The following is a 21,034-nucleotide window of genomic DNA, read 5'->3' as shown; positions in this document are numbered from 1 at the left end:
TTAACAGTTGTATACTGTCTGTACTACACCCCGTACAAAATGTATTGTCCGAATGAAACATTCTGAATGGTTAAATTATTCTGGGATAAGAGAACGGTCAACAAGACCAATATTGCTTCAACATGGGGTTGTCACCTCTGTTGCAGGGGAGCCAGTGGCCTTGATTTGAGTGTTATTGGGAATTCACTTCCTCTCATTATCTCTGTATTCACTACCATTCATGTATTATTTTTTATGAATGAGTGAGACATATTGTTCTGGACAAAGTCATAGTTGTCTCAGCACTTGTGTTCAACTGTATAACAAATGTAAAATATGTAAAATAATCCTTCGGTGTAAAACTATTATTCCGTAATACAGAGGGGACCATTTGCTGCTGGACTGTGACATCCAAACTAATGGGTTGCCTAGGGAACTGGCTTCCATCAAGGCTATTCAACAACACAAGGACACCTGAATGTTATTGCCTACCTTTGTTCTGCTTCTCTATCTCTCTGTCAGGGGGCTGGTCTACCACGTGCTAGCTAGCGTGTGTGTCTGTGTGTCTGTAAAGCTTAACAAATCAGGTTCAAAGTTTGGATGAGATAATTGACATGAACAAAATACATGACAGATTTTCAGAGATAGTATGTCCAGAGATTTGCTGACACTTATGAGGCTTAATGAATGCATACCAAAGGGGGGCTACGGTCAAGTGTTACATATTACGTTATATACTGAGTGTACAAAACATTAAGGACACCTTCCTAATATTGATTTGCATCTGCCCTTTTGCCCTCAGTACAGCCTCTACAAGGTGTCGAAAGTGTTTCACAGGGATGCTGGCCCATGTTGACTCCAATGTTTCCCACAGTTGTGTTAAGTTGGCTGGATGTCCTTTGGGTGGTGGACCATTCTTGATACACACAGGAAACTGGTGAGCTTGAAAAAGCCAGCAGCGTTGCAGTTCTTGACACAAACCGGTGTGCCTGGAACCTACTACCATGCCCCGTTCAAAGGCCCATTTATACCTCTGAATGGCACACATACACAATCCATGTCTCAATTGTCTCAAGTCTTAAAAATCCTTCTTTAACCTGCCTCCTCCCCTTCATCTACACTGATTTTTTGTGGATTTCACAAGTGGGGGATAATAGCTTTCACCTGGTCAGTCTATGTCATGGAAAGAGCAGGTGTTTTTAATGTTTTGTACACTCAGTGTATGTTACAAAGAGGTTGGATCATTCAATGTGTTTGCTATACAAATGTATTTAATCTACTTTATATATAGGTCACTGCAGTCATGTCCTGTTTGAATGGTTACTTTGCATACTGTGGTATTTCAGGGCGCAGATGCGGTCTGGATAGGCAGAGAGTCTTAGTCTTCCTCATTCTATGTTCACCATATCCTACTTAAATGATACACTATTAATAATTTAAGTCTTTGAATTGGAAGTAGAGCACAGTTTGTTCCATTCACAGTTTATCTCTGAAATGGTAAATGCTTATCCAGTTATGTCTTGCAGACAGGCATCTCATGCTGTTTGCCAATTACAGAAGAATCTGTATGGGTAACTGTGTGCCCCATTGAGGCATAAGGTTAGAGGGAAAAGACAGCTTCTCACAAGTCGTCTAGGTAGACAAGGCATGCATTATTCATAAAAAATACACATGCACGCACGCACGCACACACACACACACACACACACAGAGATATCCTGCACTGCTGCCTGGCTGACCTTCCTCAGTTTGCCCTCATAACACTATATAGATGGATGCTAGAGGCAACATCTGCCAGAAGTGCCTAGTGACTCTTTCCAGAGTGGGGATTTACTGAGGATCTACTTAATGGTACAATCTGGGATCTGGGAATCTGTTCAATGGTCATTTCAATGCTACTGTTTTGCTGAAAAACAAATCCCAGATTGAATCTTTAATGGCCCACCTCAGAGAAAGTTGCTGCACTTATTACGAGTAATTCCTGTCCTAGAGCGGAAATTCTTATTTGGTTCCACCTCGAAGACTGACGCAGGCTGCTAATACGTATTCAGGCATTGGGGGTGGGAACGTTGTGTTGATCTCTACGTGTAGCAGAGAAATAACATCAAATAGGGCACTGACTGACAGCTGTCACTGTAACTAGCTATCATGCTAACCTTAGCTAGCTAATACACGTTATGTGAGCACCGTTTCAGAAAAAGACTACCAAGAGACGAGTCTCCGCTAAACTGTGCCTATTATAGCGGTTGACATGTTGAGGGTTGACGTTTGTCTGACTTTTGCCTTTTGTTAATTCCAGTGAAACTGTGTCGAGTTGCAGAAGTCATTGATATTTTGGACATACGCACGGACATTATCATATATTCTGTGTTCTCTGTTATCATCAGGTTTGGGGAGTAACGGATGACATATAATCTGTTACATGTAAGGGATTACAAAAAAACGGCAACTAATCCGTTACATTACCAGCAAAAACTTTTATTTTGAATATAAAAAATTATTTTTGAATATAAAAATGAGTACAGCCTCTCCTAATTATGTATCAACACATAACATATATTTTACATAGATAAAACCACATACCTGCATCCAAAAGAAAATACAAAACATTTATAGAGCACTCTTTCTACAATAGACGCACAATACAAGGGACTGGGATCATTAGAGGTGCTAGCTATCGTTCACACATACAATAGCTAGCTAGTAACCACATGTTAAATTCAGAATGTTAATATTATCCTAAAAAGTACAATTACATCTTAACAATACCATACACTTATGAGTAACCTGTAAATATACAACATTATTCATGAACAAAACACAATGTGTCTGACTTTGTGCTTAAAGGAATCAAACCTTTCTGAAGACGACAGAAAAAGCGTGTCTACCTCTCATAGTGCATCAAAATGATTTGAGCACGGGCACTCAGGTCAAAACTTAAGTACAGTCGTGGCCAAAAGTTTTGAGAATGACTCAAATATTAATTTCCACAAAGTTTGCTGCTTCAGTGTCTTTAGATATTTTTGTCAGATGTTACTATGGAATACTGACGTATAATTACAAGCATTTCATAAGTGTCAAAGGCTTTTATTGACAATTACATGAAGTTAATGCAAAGAGTCGATATTTGTAGTGTTGACCCTTCTTTTTTAAGACCTCTGCAATCCGCCCTGGCATGCTGTCAATTAACTTCTGGGCCACATCCTGACTGATGGCAGCCCATTCTTGCATAATCAATGCTTGGGGTTTGTCAGAATTTGTGGGTTTTTGTTTGTCCACCCGCCTCTTGAGGATTGACCACAAGTTCTCATTGGGATTAAGGTCTGGGGAGTTTCCTGGCCATGGACCCAAAATATCGATGTTTTGTTCCCCGAGCCATTTAGTTATCACTTTTGCCTTATGGTGCTGCATCATGCTGGAAAAGGCATTGCTCGTCACCAAACTGTTCCTGGATGGTTGGGAGAAGTTGCTCTCGGAGGATGTGTTGGTACCATTCTTTATTCATGGCTGTGTTCTTAGGCAAAATTGTGAGTGAGCCCACTCCCTTGACTGAGAAGCAACCCCACACATGAATGGTCTCAGGATGCTTTACTGTTGGCATGACACAGGACTGATGGTAGCACTCACCTTGTCTTCTCCGGACAAGCTTTTTTCCCAGATGCTCCAAACAATCGGAAAGGGGATTCATCAGAGAAAATGACTTTACCCCAGTCCTCAGCAGTCCAATCCCTGTACCTTTTGCAGAATATCAGTCTGTCCCTGATGTTTTTCCTGGAGAGAAGTGGCTTCTTTACTGCCCTTCTTGACACCAGGCCATCCTCCAAAAGTCTTCGCCTCACTGTGCGTGCAGATGCACTCACACCTGCCTGCTGCCATTCCTGAGCAAGCTCTGTACTGTTGGTGCCCCGATCCCGCAGCTGAATCAACTTTAGGAGACGGTCCTGGCGCTTGCTGGACTTTCTTGGGCGCCCTGAAGCCTTCTTCACAACAATTGAACCGCTCTCCTTGAAGTTCTTGATGATCCAATAAATGGTTGATTTAGGTGCAATCTTACTGTCAGCAATATCCTTGCCTGTGAAACCTGTTTTGTCTAAAGCAATGACGACACCACGTGTTTCCTTGCAGGTAACCATGGTTGACAGAGGAAGAACGATGATTCCAAGCACCACCCTTCTTTTGAAGCTTCCAGTCTGTTATTCGAACTCAATCAGCATGACAGAGTGATCTCCAGCCTTGTCCTCGTCAACACTCACACCTGTGTTAACGAGAGAATCACTGACATGATGTCAGCTGGTCCTTTTGTGGCAGGGCTGAAATGCATTGGAATTTTTGTCGGGGGATTCAGTTCATTTGCATGGCAAAGAGGGACTTTGCAATTAATTGCAATTCATCTGATCACTCTTCATAACATTCTGGAATATATGCAAATTGCCATCATACAAACTGAGGCAGCAGACTTTGTGAAAATTAATATTTGTGTCATTCTCAAAACTTTTGGCCACGACTGTACACACTCCCCTATTCCCAGGATGCAGGCATGCATAATAACAAATCAACATGCTATATTATTTATATGAACCTGGTGAAATCCACAAAGTACTTTAACAACTGTTACACTGAAAAAAATATTTCACACTTCTCTGTTTTATCAATGACATTAAAATCATAATTGAAAAAAGGCGCAAATGTACATTTGTTCCACCTGAGCGAGTCTGACCACAAGTCATAAACAACTATGATGACACACCAAATGTGTTTGATGGATCATGGGAAAAGAGCCTCCTATAGGCTTTTGTAGGCCACAGTCCAAGCTATGTCTTCCAATGGTGCGACTGGTGTCGGCATCCAAAGATTATTAACGTTGACCGCTATTTTAATTTGCTCCATGGCTCAGGCAGCCAAGTACCAGAGACAGAAGAGGAAGCGAGACGCCCCACTCGCTGTTTTTTTTCTGGTTCAATGAAAGTCAGTGAACTAAGTAGACCAGACCCAGCTGCTATTGCGTTGGTGTCTATGGGAGACCCACCCGTTTTGTAGACCGGAACTGACTATTTTTTTCAATGGTAAACGGCCTAAGTGAACAATCTTCATTGAACCACCATATTTCCTGTAGCTAAAGACAATCTATTATGTTGCTCAACTCAGTCGTGACGCACACATTTTTCAGGTGTTTCTGATTAATAAACAATGCCATGCTGGTGGGTGGTAAACCCAACCCTAAAAAGAAACATGGGCAAAAAATAATTTGAACGTCATTTCATAGGAAAAGACACGTCATTGGCATGAATATGCATGAAGAGGGCAGTTCGGTTTTGTCACTTCAAGCCCAAATATATCATACTTTGACTATAACGATGACTTATTGACTTACATCATTGTGTAAAATCATGGGTAAACTCTGCCCATCTTCTTTCAGCTTGAAAAAGTGGATTTCTGCTGGTGTGTGCGTTTAAGGTGTTAGTCATGTATGAGCATGACAGTGTCTAGAGATGCAGATCTTGGGTGATCTTTAAAATGTACCTAACTCCACAGTCTGTTCAGACCAGGGGTTGCTCTGAGCTGTGTGATTGGACAGTAATCTCCTCCCAGAAGAGAATGGTGTCTGGAGGGTGTTAGGGACAGAAAGAGGGTTGAGAGTAATGAGGGAAGGATGGAGTGTTTCTGAGAGGCTGAATGAGGAGAAAGAATCGAGCTAGAGAAGACAGAGTCAAGAGAGAGGAGAGATAATGGACACGTTCGTGAAAAGGTGAAATGATTCAGACTGTCAAGCGATGCAGCAGCATTTAATGTGTTCATCTCTCACCCCCAGATGTTGTGTTGAACAGTGGCACGTGAGCTTCCTGTATCCAGATGTTCAGTGTTGGCTTTATGATGGGATAGTCATAGAATTACAATGAGTAATTCAAGTTCTATGGGAAAATTACGTGTTCCAATCTGACCTATGACCCTGATCGCGTCTCTTAGTCTGGGCTCTGTCCCATGAACATGTTTTTAGCTCACGACAACCCCTTTACTGAAATAAAGAAAAGGGGATGTTAACAGACTGAAATGACATTGCGTCTTTGCGGGATGTACCAACAATACTGTAAATTATGAAATAATCCCATCCCATGTGATTCCATGGTAGCAGGCTGACTTTAGTTGATCTGAGGTGGTATTATTGAGTCATAGACTGAATGAACAGTAGTTCCACAATCCGCATCCCTGGCTAACTCTGTCTGACAGCCTACCAGTTCTATTATTGTACACTACAGTATTAAAGACATCCCTGTTCAGTATTTGGTTCTGTTAAGTAGTGATGTAACGCTCGTCGTATGAAATAGGAGACAAAGGTGCAGCGTGGTAAGCGTTCATGATATTTAATCAAACTGAACACCGAAACAAAATAACAAAGTAGAACAAAACGAAACAGTTCTGTCAGGTGCAGACACAAAACAGAAAACAACTACCCACAAAACACAGGTGGGAAAAAGGCTGCCTAAGTATGATTCCCAATCAGAGACAACGATAGACAGCTGCCTCTGATTGGGAACAACACTCAAACAAAGAAATATAAACATAGAATGCCCACCCTAATCACACCCTGGCCTAACCAAAATAGAGAATAAAAACCTCTCTATGGCCAGGGCGTGACAAGTGAGTCATAAAATAAAACACTTTCCAAAGATGGGATCAATAAAGTACTACTCTACTGTTCTCTACTCTCTGCAGCTCCTTTGCCTAATTCAGTAGTGACTATACTCCGGTCATCTCTGACACTTTCAGGTCTTCTGCACTTAGATGAGATCATTTATCTCATCCTAGGTACTGGACAGAAACTTCCAGCCATGATTTTTCTGGGGCTCAAAGGTTACATCCATGACTGTCTGAGTTGGGAAGGGAGGGTTCATATTTAGATTTTCTAATTGAATGGGCTTCAACATTTATTCACCACCAAAATAAATCACAATTTGGGGTGAAGCGATCCAGCGAAGCTCGTCTGAATTGACTGAATGTTGCCCGAGATGTCATTTCCTTTCTAAATCACAATAGATGTGTCCCAAATGGCACCCTATTCCCTCCTACATAGTGCACTACTTTTGATCAGGGCCCATAGGGGTCGGTCAAAAGTAGTGCATTATATAGGGAATAGGGTGCCATTTGGGACTTAGACAATGTCTTAAATAAAGCCATCCAGTTAGCCTATTTTTTTCTTTCAGTTATAGCATCAGCAGCTATAGGGAACGGATTACCTGGAGCTGATTTCTACGGTTAATCCCTCTTTCGTAGGTCGCATGGCTGAACTCTGGAACAGTTTATTCAGGAGTTTCTTCTTCATGAGGCTATGGACACAGCTCTCCCACTTCTCACCCTTTCTCACTCTCCTCTCCCCTCATCTTCTCACCCCATCCTCACCCTTTCACCCCCTCTCCTTACCCCCTCCTCACCCTCCAGTTCATCCCAAAGGTGTCCGATGGGGTTGAAGTCAGGGCTCTGTGCAGGCCAGTCAAGTTCTTCCACACCGGCCTCCCGGGTGGCGCAGTGGTCTAGGGCACTGCATCGCAGTGCTAACTGCGCCACCAGAGTCTCTGGGTTCGCGCCCAGGCTCTGTCGCAGCCGGCTGCGACCGGGAGGTCCGTGGGGCGACGCACAATTGGGCTAGCGTCGTCCGGGTTAGGGAGGGTTTGGCCGGTAGGGATATCCTTGTCTCATCGCGCTCCAGCGACTCCTGTGGCGGGCCGGGCGCAGTGCGCGCTAACCAAGGGGGCCAGGTACACGGTGTTTCCTCCGACACATTGGTGCGGCTGGCTTCCGGGTTGGAGGCGCGCTGTGTTAAGAAGCAGTGCGGCTTGGTTGGGTTGTGCTTCGGAGGACGCATGGCTTTCGACCTTCGTCTCTCCCGAGCCCGTACGGGAGTTGTAGCGATGAGACAAGATAGTAATTACTAGCGATTGGATACCACAAAAAGGGGGGAGAAAATGGGATAAAAAAAAATTAAAAAGAGAAAGAAAAAAAAGAAAAAAAAAGTTCTTCCACACCGATCTCAACAAATCATTTCTGTATGGACCTCGCATTGTGCACAGGGACATTGTCATGCTGAAACAGGAAAGGGCCTTCCCCAAACTGTTGCCACAAGTTGGAAGCACAGAATCGTCTAGAATGTCACCCCTTTGGCTCAATTTACCCCACTCTCCCTTACATTGACATCTCATAGAGTGCATTGACCACAAAATCCTTACCCTTTTGAAAATCTAATTGATTTTGAACCCTAATTCAGATTAGATATAAATACATTATAGTACAGTCAGCTATTCAGGCAGAGTGTCAGCTCTTGGTGCAGCAGGGTTTTTCTCCCTGGTCATCTGTAGTGCACGAATGCTCTCTGCTGCCTGCTTCTAGATACTACTGAACATAGGCCATATAATCTCACACCTTAGAATACTGTACATTCAGCTCAACTCTAAGTTTAAGTTATAGGTGGTTTTAGCTGGTCTTTATAGTCTGTATGTATTATGTAAGGTATAATCAATGAGGGGCTATGCGTTCTATGGAAAATAATGGACGACGTGGAAGGTGTGTTCCACGACGCTCTAGCAGGGTGGAACTGACCTTCCACAGGGTTGCATTATTTTCCAGTGAGCGCATAGAGCCCTGAGTTGATTGTCCCTTTTATGCCATTGCTATAACTTAACAGAGGTGGGGGGGTGGATCTCAGGGGTTTACCACAGAGGTGGGGGTGGATCTCAGGGGTTTACCACAGAGGTGGGGGTGGATCTCAGGGGTTTCCACAGAGGTGGGGGGTGGATCTCAGGGGTTTACCACAGAGGTGGGGGGTGGATCTCAGGGGTTTACCACAGAGGTGGGGGGTGGATCTCAGGGGTTTCCACAGAGGTGTGGGGTGGATCTCAGGGGTTTACCACAGAGGTGGGGGGTGGATCTCAGGGGTTTCCACAGAGGTGTGGGGTGGATCTCAGGGGTTTACCACAGAGGTGGGGGGTGGATCTCAGGGGTTTACCACAGAGGTGGGGGGTGGATCTCAGGGGTTTACCACAGAGGTGGGGGGTGGATCTCAGCGGTTTACCACAGAGGTGGGGGGTGGATCTCAGGGGTTTCCACAGAGGTGTGGGGTGGATCTCAGGGGTTTACCACAGAGGTGGGGGGGTGGATCTCAGGGTTTACCACAGAGGTGGGGGGTGGATCTCAGGGGTTTACCACAGAGGTGGGGGGTGGATCTCAGGGGTTTCCACAGAGGTGTGGGGTGGATCTCAGGGGTTTACCACAGAGGTGGGGGGTGGATCTCAGGGTTTACCACAGAGGTGGGGGGATGTGGAAAGGATGAACACTCCTCTTCCTCCCCAGTATCCTAAAAGGGTGGGGTAGGAGAGACTCAAACCTGTCCGGGTGAGCACCGGTTTTTCAACTATGGGTCAGGACCCAAAGTGGGGCCCTGGGCATGTGATCACACATTATTTCTTCTTAATTTGGGTTGTTGGAGGAGGATTTGGGTCACAGGAGGACTGTCAATTTCAAAAAATGTTGAAGCACCTCTGAACCCCCCAGCACTACACATCTGATTAAATAACCAACTCATCATCAAGCTTTGACTATTTGAATCAGCTGTGTAGTGCTAGGGCAAAACCAAAACGTGCACCCGGGGGGGCGCCAGGACCGACTTTGGGAGACCCTGGACTAGAGGATGGCCAGTTTGTAGCAGTTGCACCTGCTGTACGTCTCTTCACCACTAGAGGGCGATATTGCTCCAGTCTTCCACCATGTCTTTAGAAAGGAACCCGCACAATGTGATGTGTTTCACTGCAATTTAACTTGATTAAAGCAAACGGAAACACTTGTTTGAAAATCTATACGTTTCTAGAAATGGAATCAGAAATGACCAAAAATATACCATGAATATATTGCATCATTATAAAATAACATTTGATTTATGTCTAATTGTATATCACATGAGATTAGTCTATACACATTCATTTGTCTTTTTTGTGATATTTTTTTCTTGACCCTTTGATCCCTTCCGATTCTAATGACCTAGTGAATATGTAGACTGCATGTTGTGTGTTTTATGGTCCCAGTGGGTCCATGAAGATGGTTTAACACAGAACCTGGGTATTGGAACACTGTGAGGACAACACTGTGAGGATCAACACTGTGTGGGTCAACACTGTAAGGATCAACACTGTGATGATTAACACTGTGATGATTAACACTGTGAGGATCAACACTGTGATGATTAACACTGTGTGGATCAACACTGTGAGGATCAACACTGTGATGATTAACACTGAGGATCAACACTGTGAGGATCAACACTGTGAGGATCAACACTGTGGTGATTAACACTGTGAGGATCAACACTGTGAGGATCAACACTGTGATGATTAACACTGTGATGATTAACACTGAGGATCAACACTGTGAGGATCAACACTGTGAGGATCAACATGGGTCAAGATCCAATTTGTAATGATTCATGTATGGCATGATGCTGTGTGTGTGAATGATGTGACAGTGTGTGTGTGTGGCGGGGGGGTTGTTAACCTGGGTGATTAGGTTAGGAGATCAAACACACACACACTCTCACCTCTTCAGCAAGCCACCTAATGACAGAGGAAAATAAAAATAGAGAGGGGAGGGGATAGAGGTAAAGAGAGAGGGGAGGGGATAGAGGTAAAGAGAGAGAGGGGAGGGGGATAGAGGGAAAGAGAGGGGAGGGGATAGAGGTAAAGAGAGAGGGGAGGGGATAGGGGTAAAGAGAGAGGGGAGGGGATAGAAGTAAAGAGAGAGAGGGGAGGGGATAGAGGTAAAGAGAGAGGGGAGGGGGATAGAGGTAAAGAGAGAGGGGAGGGGATAGAGGTAAAGAGAGAGGGGAGGGGATAGAGGTAAAGAGAGAGGGGAGGGGATAGAGGTAAAGAGAGAGAGGGGAGGGGGGTAGAGGTAAAGAGAGAGGGGAGGGGATAGAGGTAAAGAGAGAGGGGAGGGGATAGAGGTAAAGAGAGAGAGGGGAGGGGATAGAGGTAAAGAGAGAGGGGAGGGGATAGAGGTAAAGAGAAAGGGGAGGGGATAGAGGTAAAGAGAGAGGAGAGGGGATAGAGGTAAAGAGAGAGGGGAGGGGATAGAGGTAAAGAGAGAGGGGAGGGGATAGAGGTAAAGAGAGAGGGGAAGGGGATAGAGGTAAAGCGAGAGAGGGGAGGGGATAGAGGTAAAGAGAGAGAGTGGAAGGGGATAGAGGTAAAGAGAGAGAGGGGAGGGGATAGAGGTAAAGAGAGAGAGGGGAGGGGATAGAGGTAAAGAGAGAGGGGAGGGGGATAGAGGTAAAGAGAGAGGGTGGGGATAGAGGTAAAGAGTAAGGGGAGGGGATAGAGGTAAAGAGAGAGAGGAGGGGATAGAGGTGAAGAGAGAGAGGGGGGGGATAGAGGTAAAGAGAGAGACGGATAGAGGGAAAGAGAGAGAGAGATGGAGAGAATACAACACAGGGTATTAGACACTGGTAAAGAAATACAAGAAACCACTGTCAGAGGTGGAGGGGAAAGTCTGCTGCTACAGACCCTTCTCCTCTCCTCTTCCTTTCCTATCCCCTCATCTCCTTTTCTTTTCTCTCATTTCCTTATTCTCCATCAGTGAGAATGCTCTTCCAAGCTGACTGGAGCATGAAGCAGCCAATCAGAAGCCTGCCTCCCTGCTCTGTCATCAGCCTGTGATTGAGGAATGGTTGGCTCTCCTCTCCTGCTCTCTGTTTGGAAGGGAGATAAAATGCCAGGTCTGGATCTAGACAGCAGCATCTGAGGATAACTGAAGCTCTGCGTTGCCTTATTAAGATGATGGAAATAAGGACAATTCTTTAAGCTAGGGGGGAAAACCATCTAATTCACCATCAAGGCTCAGGGAGGAGAACAAGAAGAAAAGCTCCACCTGTTTCTAATTTCTGCTTTGGTGTTGTTGTTTTCTATCTAGAGGGAATGTAACCCCTGTTAATCCATCTCTGGTGCTTCAAGCCATCCTTGCTATTTTTGTCAATTCTCAAGAGGTGCTTGTTGGAATATCAAACCTCCATGTATGATAATTTGTACCTACATGGATTGGAAGATTCGGAGGCGGTGAGTAAGGGGTTGTAGTGTAAGGGTAGACCATGTAAGCAGTGGTAACTGCCTGTACGGTGCTGTTATTCTCTCATTGTTTGCGTGTGTGAGATAGAGAGAGATGCCTGTGTATTGACAGAACCACACAGTTGATGCTGGTTGAACATGCAAACACACACACAAAATGCACTCACTCACACACACACACACACACACACACACACACACACACACACACACACACACACACACACACACACACACACACACACACACACACACACACACACACACACACACACACACACAGGGTTGGGGGAGGCTGGAGATTCAGCTTGTATATTATGTTTCCTCTGTTGAGTTGGAACAGAGTAGGTGGGTGGACCATGGAGAGAGGGAGGGGAGGGGGGGGGAGAGGAGGGATGGAGGGAAGGGTGGATGAGAGAAGATGGACGCATGTGTCTCTGTGTTACTGTCATCTCCTAACTGCACTGTTCTCTTGGTTCTCTGTAGGTTCTCTTGGTTCTCTGTAGATTATCTTGGTTCTCTGTAGATTCTCTTGGTTCTCTTGGTTCTCTGTAGATTCTCTTGGTTCTCTGTAGGTTCTCTTGGTTCTCTGTAGGTTCTCTTGGTTCTCTGTAGATTCTCTTGGTTCTCTGTAGATTATCTTGGTTCTCTTGGTTCTCTGTAGATTCTCTTGGTTCTCTTGGTTCTCTGTAGATTATCTTGGTTCTCTTGGTTCTCTGTAGATTCTCTTGGTTCTCTGTAGGGTCTCTTGGTTCTCTGTAGATTCTCTTGGTTCTCTTGGTTCTCTTGATTCTCTGTAGATTATTTTGTTTATCTTGTTTCTCTTGGTTCTCTGTAGATTCTCTTGGTTCTCTGTAGGTTCTCTTGGTTCTCTGTAGGTTCTCTTGGTCCTCTGTAGGTTATCTTGGTTCTCTGTGGGTTTTCTTGGTTCTCTGTGGGTTCTCTTGGTTCTCTGTAGGTTCTCTTGGTTCTCTGTAGGTTCTCTGCACAGTTCTCTGTAGCTTCTCTGTACGGTTCTCTGTCTGGCTTTGTGTGATGCCACTGAAGGAGAACAGGCAGAGGAACCATTCCTTCCTTCATTCCATATCATTGAACATCCACTGATCTGGACATCCAGGGCTCTCTCTCAACCATCTACCATGCCTGTGGATGACTGATTAGCCAGTAAACGTTGTAACTCTCGCTGTGTGTGTGTGTGTGTTTAGCCAGCAGAGCCCTAGCCTTCCCTTTAAGGTTGTGATTGCTTAATGTATCCTTCTGTAAGCCCCTTGGAACAGAGAGCTGCAAACATTTTGTCTCATTTAAAAGGAAAGCGTCTCACCATTTTCCTTCTCTCGCTCTGTTGTTTTCTCCTCTCACTCTCTTTCTATCCGAGGGAAACGTGTAGTAAAGACAACACACACATAGGAACGCAGACGATCAGAGAACCTTGAGGTCTAAAACTGAGCAATGCCGCAGTCCTATCAGTGTATGGAGATAGTGTCTGTCAACCTACGCAGAGCTAAAATAGGTCTTCATAAACACAACCATTATCCTTCATTGCTATGGAGCAACCCAGCTTTACGTTGACGTGTGATGGGCATCAGTAAGAGAACCCCGTGTTGGGGCTTGGTGGGGAGTGTAGGGAGGGAAAGGGGAGTATAGATTCACACTGAGCAGGGATCTAACAGGCCTTTTTACACTCTCGCTCCATCTGTCTTCCTGTACACTGAAATGACACTGTTATTACACTACTATTATACGGTCATGAACCTTCTATATTCCTGTATGTTCTGCTTACGTGGGGCTCAAGATCTTCAAGATCTGTCCAAGCCTATTTGTTTACACCATCTGTTCTGTGAGAGGACGTCTTGTTGTTACTTCTCCAAGGCATCTCTGCTCCAGAATAGCTCCTATACTCCTGTAGACTGTTGTTATTAGTGCTTATCACAGGTCTGTAGGTGTCAATGGCTGCCGTTTTCGGAAGTGAGATGATAGACGATACAGAGTGAATTGTTTTGAAGATGCAAAGAGATACAACCACATTCTGGACTTTATCAGTGCATCTGCCAGCTTCGCTTTTCTCCCCAGAAAGGGTGGTAAAAATCGGACTCCTCTGCGTGGGCATCGACTGTAGTGCAATGTTGTGCCACCGGCCAGGGCCAGCCAGGGTCGGAGATGCCAATGTCATTTTTCATTTGAAGAGGAAACAGTTCCAGGATTTTGTTTGCTGGAGTGTGTTCAAGCCAAGCACTGCAGCTCCGTTCGGAAATGCGTCAAATATGGTGACACACTGGCTGATGGATGAATCAGACTTCCCCCCCTCACTCAGCAAGCTGTTAGAGCTGCTATAGGAGCAATCATCACACGGGGAAAACACATTTCCCAAAACTTACATTTCCATTTAAAGATGGAATCCACAGTAGGGGAAACAGCGCCACTGACCGCCCCTCAAACATTGTTATTGTTTTGTAGACGAAGCAGAGGTGGGAGTGCTGGGGGAGGTGGGAGTGCTGGGGGAGGTGGGGAGTGCTGAGGGAGGTGGGAGTGCTGGGGGAGGTGGGAGTGCTGGGGGAGGTGGGAGTGCTGGGGGAGGTGGGAGTGCTGGGGGAGGTGGGAGTGCTGGGGGAGGTGGGGAGTGCTGGGGGAGGTGGGAGTGCTGGGGGAGGTGGGAGTGCTGGGGGAGGTGGGAGTGCTGGGGGAGGTGGGAGTGCTGGGGGAGGTGGGAGTGCTGGGGGAGGTGGGAGTGCTGGGGAGGTTGGGAGTGCTGGGGGAGGTGGGAGTGCTGGGGAGGTTGGGAGTGCTGGGGAGGTTGGGAGTGCTGGGGGAGGTGCAGAGTGCTGGGGAGGTTGGGAGTGCTGGGGGAGGTGCGGAGTGCTGGGGAGGTTGGGAGTGCTGGGGGAGGTGGGAGTGCTGGGGGAGGTTGGGAGTGCTGGGGGAGGTGGGAGTGCTGGGGGAGATTGGGAGTGCTGGGGGAGGTTGGGAGTGCTGGGGGAGGTGCAGAGTGCTGGGGAGGTTGGGAGTGCTGGGGGAGGTGCGGAGTGCTGGGGAGGTTGGGAGTGCTGGGGGAGGTGGGAGTGCTGGGGGAGGTTGGGAGTGCTGGGGGAGGTGGGAGTGCTGGGGGAGATTGGGAGTGCTGGGGAGGTTGGGAGTGCTGGGGGAGGTTGGGAGTGCTGAGTAGGTTGGGAGTGCTGGGGGAGGTGGGAGTGCTGGGGGAGGTTGGGAGTGCTGAGTAGGTTGGGAATGCTGGGGGAGGTGGGAGTGCTGGGAGAGGTTGGGAGTGCTGGGGGAGGTTGGGAGTGCTGGGGGAGGTTGGGAGTGCTGAGTAGGTTGGGAGTGCTGGGGGAGGTGGGAGTGCTGGGGGAGGTTGGGAGTGCTGGGTAGGTTGGGAGTGCTGGGGGAGGTGGGAGTGCTGGGGGAGGTTGGGAGTGCTGAGTAGGTTGGGAGTGCTGGGGGAGGTGGGAGTGCTGGGGGAGGTGGGAGTGCTGGGGGAGGTTGGGAGTGCTGGGGGAGGTTGGGAGTGCTGAGTAGGTTGGGAGTGCTGGGGGAGGTGGGAGTGCTGGGGGAGGTGGGAGTGCTGGGGGAGGTTGGGAGTGCTGGGGGAGGTTGGGAGTGCTGGGGGAGGTGGGAGTGCTGGGGGAGGTGGGAGTGCTGGGGGAGGTTGGGAGTGCTGGGGGAGGTGCGGAGTGCTGGGGGAGGTTGGGAGTGCTGAGTAGGTTGGGAGTGCTGGGGGAGGTGGGAGTGCTGGGGGAGGTGGGAGTGCTGGGGAGGTTGGGAGTGCTGGGGGAGGTGGGAGTGCTGGGGGAGGTGGGAGTGCTGAGGGAGGTTGGGAGTGCTGGGGGAGGTTGGGAGTGCTGGGGGAGGTTGGGAGTGCTGGGGGAGGTGGGAGTGCTGGGGGAGGTTGGGAGTGCTGAGTAGGTTGGGAGTGCTGAGGGAGGTGGGAGTGCTGGGGGAGGTGGGAGTGCTGGGGGAGGTTGGGAGTGCTGAGTGGGTTGGGAGTGCTGGGGGAGGTTGGGAGTGCTGAGTAGGTTGGGAGTGCTGGGGGATGTGGGAGTGCTGGGGGAGGTTGGGAGTGCTGGGTAGGTTGGGAGTGCTGGGGGAGGTGGGAGTGCTGGGGGAGGTTGGGAGTGCTGGGGAGGTTGGGAGTGCTGGGGGAGATTGGGAGTGCTGGGGGAGGTTGGGAGTGCTGGGGGAGGTTGGGAGTGCTGGAGAGGTTGGGAGTGCTGGGGGAGGTTGGGAGTGCTGGAGAGGTTGGGAGTGCTGGGGGAGGTTGGGAGTGCTGGGGGAGGTTGTGAGTGCTGGAGAGGTTGGGAGTGCTGGGGGAGGTTGGGAGTGCTGGGGAGGTTGGGAGTGCTGGGGGAGGTTGGGAGTGCTGGAGAGGTTGGGAGTGCTGGGGGAGGTTGGGAGTGCTGGAGAGGTTGGGAGTGCTGGGGGAGGTTGGGAGTGCTGGGGAGGCTGGGAGTGCTGGGGGAGATTGGGAGTGCTGGGGAGGTTGGGAGTGCTGGGGGAGATTGGGAGTGCTGGGGGAGGTGGGAGTGCTGGGGGAGGTTGGGAGTGCTGGGGGAGGTGGGAGTGCTGGGGGAGGTGGGAGTGCTGGGGGAGGTTGGGAGTGCTGGGGGAGCGTAGCGCATCAATACTTTTTGCAGTACATATACTGGCATGCTGCTGTTCTGTCACGTCTGCAATGATGTCCAAGGGGGGAAAACTGTGTTAGTTGTTTGCAGTAATTACTTTGTTGTTGTAATATCGCAAATGGACGTGGCAGTTTCATCATTAAGGATTCTATCTTTAAATAGATGGAGGTCCATTCCTGTTGTAGGAGCGATGGGTCGTTCTTATCATCTGGCACTATGACAGTTAAGGTACCACAGTTAGCTGCTGTACCCAGTCCTCAGACACTGTCTACACTGTGTCACCTGTCAAATGCTTTGTCTTTGACCAATGTTAGTCTGTCCACGAGAGATGAAGTACTTACTATGTAACATAAAGGGTATTGTAACGTCTGTCAAAGACTTTTCGATGCAAACACTAACGAGCAACAGTTGTTCTGGTGCGCTAGTTTTTAGTCACTGATTAGTTGGACAAATCACAATCTAGCAGGTGTGAGCATCATTAGAATTTACAAAGGGGAAGGGACATTTGGCCCATAGACTTGCAGATCAAAGGGGGTTGAGCTACTGCCCCGCTTCTGCTCCTGGTTGTAGTATCTTATCACATACATCTCCTCCCAGAACTTAATCGAGCATCTGACGCAATTACGCACAATTTTAATAAATACGAGATTAGTAAATACTCTACCACATGATATTGGACTAATGTTAGTAAATTTACTGTACAGCTAAGAAACTAACTATGGCAATGACATCTTTAGTAATAAAGTGATCCAGGATATAAAGTGATCCAGGATATAAAGTTACTGTATTGGTAGTTAGACAGGGAGAGAGAGAGGACATGTGTGGTTCTCTGAGACCTTCAGACTGACTGGGATCAGATAGGAGCTGGAGCAGAGGACAGAGGACAGAGCACAGAGGACAGAGCACTCCCAGGCATGAGTGTGTCCTGATGGATTCAAGTCCAGCTTTCTTGACATAGATAACTGCCTCACTAGTGACCTAGTAGTGTGTCAGTGTTGGTAGTGGTGGGAGGGGTGTGGTTGGTTCCTTTTTGTGTCACTACAGTCATTTTAGGAATGTTTTAAAGTGTGTCATCATGACATGCCTCCGACGAGCACTTCTCCCTTCCTTGTGTGAAGAGGGGCCAACAGATACTGCCTTTGTTGTTCTAATCTTCTATTCCTTTGTTTTCACTCCTGACCCATATTCACAAAAGTAGTGTGAGTTTGGCTTCGAGAATACTTACATTGTAGCCGCAAGGTCAAAGTAGTTCCCTCCTGTGGAACGGCTGGCTGGTTTGCTTTGTCGATCAGTCAATGTCTGACATAGTGGTGACAGACAGACTGGCAAGTCCCTCTTATGCAGGGGCCTAGATGTTTCCCAAGCAGGAAGACCGTTCATTGTTTTGAACTGACATTACACAGTGGCAGTGTGGTGTATACTGTACATAATAACTGACATTACACAGTGACAGTGTGGTGTATGCTGTATATAATAACTGACATTACACAGTGACAGTGTGGTGTATACTGTACATAATAACTGACATTACACAGTGACAGTGTGGTGTATGCTGTATATAATAACTGACATTACACAGTGACAGTGTGGTGTATACTGTACATAATAACTGACATTACACAGTGACAGTGTGGTGTATGCTGTATATAATAACTGACATTACACAGTGACAGTGTGGTGTATACTGTACATAATAACTGACATTACACAGTGACAGTGTGGTGTATGCTGTATATAATAACTGACATTACACAGTGACAGTGTGGTGTATGCTGTATATAATAACTGACATTACACAGTGGCAGTGTGGTGTATACTGTACATAATAACTGACATTACACAGTGACAGTGTGGTGTATACTGTACATAATAACTGACATTACACAGTGGCAGTGTGGTGTATGCTGTATATAATAACTGACATTACACAGTGGCAGTGTGGTGTATGCTGTATATAATAACTGACATTACACAGTGACAGTGTGGTGTATACTGTATATAATAACTGACATTACACAGTGACAGTGTGGTGTATACTGTACATAATAACTGACATTACACAGTGACAGTGTGGTGCATACTGTACATAATAACTGACATTACACAGTGACAGTGTGGTGTATACTGTACATAATAACTGACATTACACAGTGGCAGTGTGGTGTATGCTGTATATAATAACTGACATTACACAGTGACAGTGTGGTGTATACTGTACATAATAACTGACATTACACAGTGACAGTGTGGTGTATACTGTACACAATAACTGACATTACACAGTGACAGTGTGGTGTATGCTGTATATAATAACTGACATTACACAGTGGCAGTGTGGTGTATGCTGTATATAATAACTGACATTACACAGTGACAGTGTGGTGTATACTGTATATAATAACTGACATTACACAGTGGCAGTGTGGTGTATGCTGTATATAATAACTGACATTACACAGTGACAGTGTGGTGTATACTGTACATAATAACTGACATTACACAGTGACAGTGTGGTGTATACTGTACATAATAACTGACATTACACAGTGACAGTGTGGTGTATACTGTACATAATAACTGACATTACACAGTGGCAGTGTGGTGTATGCTGTATATAATAACTGACATTACACAGTGACAGTGTGGTGTATACTGTACATAATAACTGACATTACACAGTGGCAGTGTGGTGTATGCTGTATATAATAACTGACATTACACAGTGACAGTGTGGTGTATACTGTACATAATAACTGACATTACACAGTGACAGTGTGGTGTATACTGTACATAATAACTGACATTACACAGTGACAGTGTGGTGTATACTGTACATAATAACTGACATTACACAGTGGCAGTGTGGTGTATGCTGTATATAATAACTGACATTACACAGTGACAGTGTGGTGTATACTGTACATAATAACTGACATTACACAGTGGCAGTGTGGTGTATGCTGTATATAATAACTGACATTACACAGTGACAGTGTGGTGTATACTGTACATAATAACTGACATTACACAGTGACAGTGTGGTGTATACTGTATATAATAACTTACATTACACAGTGACAGTGTGGTGTATACTGTACATAATAACTGACATTACACAGTGACAGTGTGGTGTATGCTGTATATAATAACTGACATTACACAGTGGCAGTGTGGTGTATACTGTACATAATAACTGACATTACACAGTGACAGTGTGGTGTATACTGTACATAATAACTGACATTACACAGTGACAGTGTGGTGTATACTGTACATAATAACTGACATTACACAGTGACAGTGTGGTGTATGCTGTATATAATAACTGACATTACACAGTGGCAGTGTGGTGTATGCTGTATATAATAACTGACATTACACAGTGACAGTGTGGTGCATACTGTACATAATAACTGACATTACACAGTGACAGTGTGGTGTATACTGTACATAATAACTGACATTACACAGTGACAGTGTGGTGTATACTGTAATAATAACTGACATTACACAGTGGCAGTGTGGTGTATATGGTACATAATAACTGACATTACACAGTGACAGTGTGGTGCATACTGTACATAATAACTGACATTACACAGTGACAGTGTGGTGTATACTGTACATAATAACTGACATTACACAGTGACAGTGTGGTGTATACTGTATATAATAACTGACATTACACAGTGCCAGTGTGGTGTATACTGTACATAATAACTGACATTACACAGTGGCAGTGTGGTGTATACTGTACATAATAACTGACATTACACAGTGACAGTGTGGTGTATACTGTAATAATAACTGACATTACACAGTGGCAGTGTGGTGTATATGGTACATAATAACTGACATTACACAGTGACAGTGTGGTGCATACTGTACATAATAACTGACATTACACAGTGACAGTGTGGTGTATACTGTACATAATAACTGACATTACACAGTGACAGTGTGGTGCATACTGTACATAATAACTGACATTACACAGTGACAGTGTGTACTGTACATAATAAAGGTGTGGTGGTCTTATTTGGATTTCTTTACTGTCCCATCTTTATGTATTTATTACGTAATGAGGTAGTAAATAACAGTTATTTGTATTAATGGAACATCTTGCCATGGAAGCATTAATCCTTACATAACTGCCTCACTGGTTGATTTCAATGTTTTTTTTCAGTCTTGGATATTTATAATTTTCCCAAGATACCCTTTTTTTGTTCTCTGCATATTTGTGAAGTTTTGTAAGGGACAGACGATGCTCCAGTTTTCCTGTACCTTTTGGTTCCGTGGAATGATATCCTTGGCCAATGAAGTCGGTGGTGGATGGAAGAATTG

General features: G+C 46.0%; 1 protein-coding gene across 2 annotated transcripts in view; it reads left to right on the top strand.

The window, feature by feature from the left end:
* Window positions 1–21,034, top strand: part of LOC139539093 (voltage-dependent L-type calcium channel subunit beta-4-like) — a 77,685-nt gene that overhangs the window by 3,001 nt on the left and 53,650 nt on the right. Inside the window, exon 1 of one of the 2 annotated variants that reach the window (XM_071341842.1) lies at window positions 11,665–12,068. The exons of the other annotated variant lie outside the window; for it this stretch is intronic. Within the exon in view, the coding sequence (XP_071197943.1) occupies window positions 12,024–12,068 (45 nt within the window). The 5' untranslated portion in view covers window positions 11,665–12,023. Of the gene's footprint in view, window positions 1–11,664; window positions 12,069–21,034 lie in introns of those variants that run through there. 2 annotated transcript variants of the gene reach the window in all.

This window comes from Salvelinus alpinus, chromosome 14, assembly GCF_045679555.1.
Source record: "Salvelinus alpinus chromosome 14, SLU_Salpinus.1, whole genome shotgun sequence".
Lineage (NCBI taxonomy): Eukaryota > Metazoa > Chordata > Actinopteri > Salmoniformes > Salmonidae > Salvelinus > Salvelinus alpinus.
The sequence above is the reverse complement of the archived record's forward strand: the minus strand, read 5'-3'. Positions and strand labels throughout refer to the sequence as shown.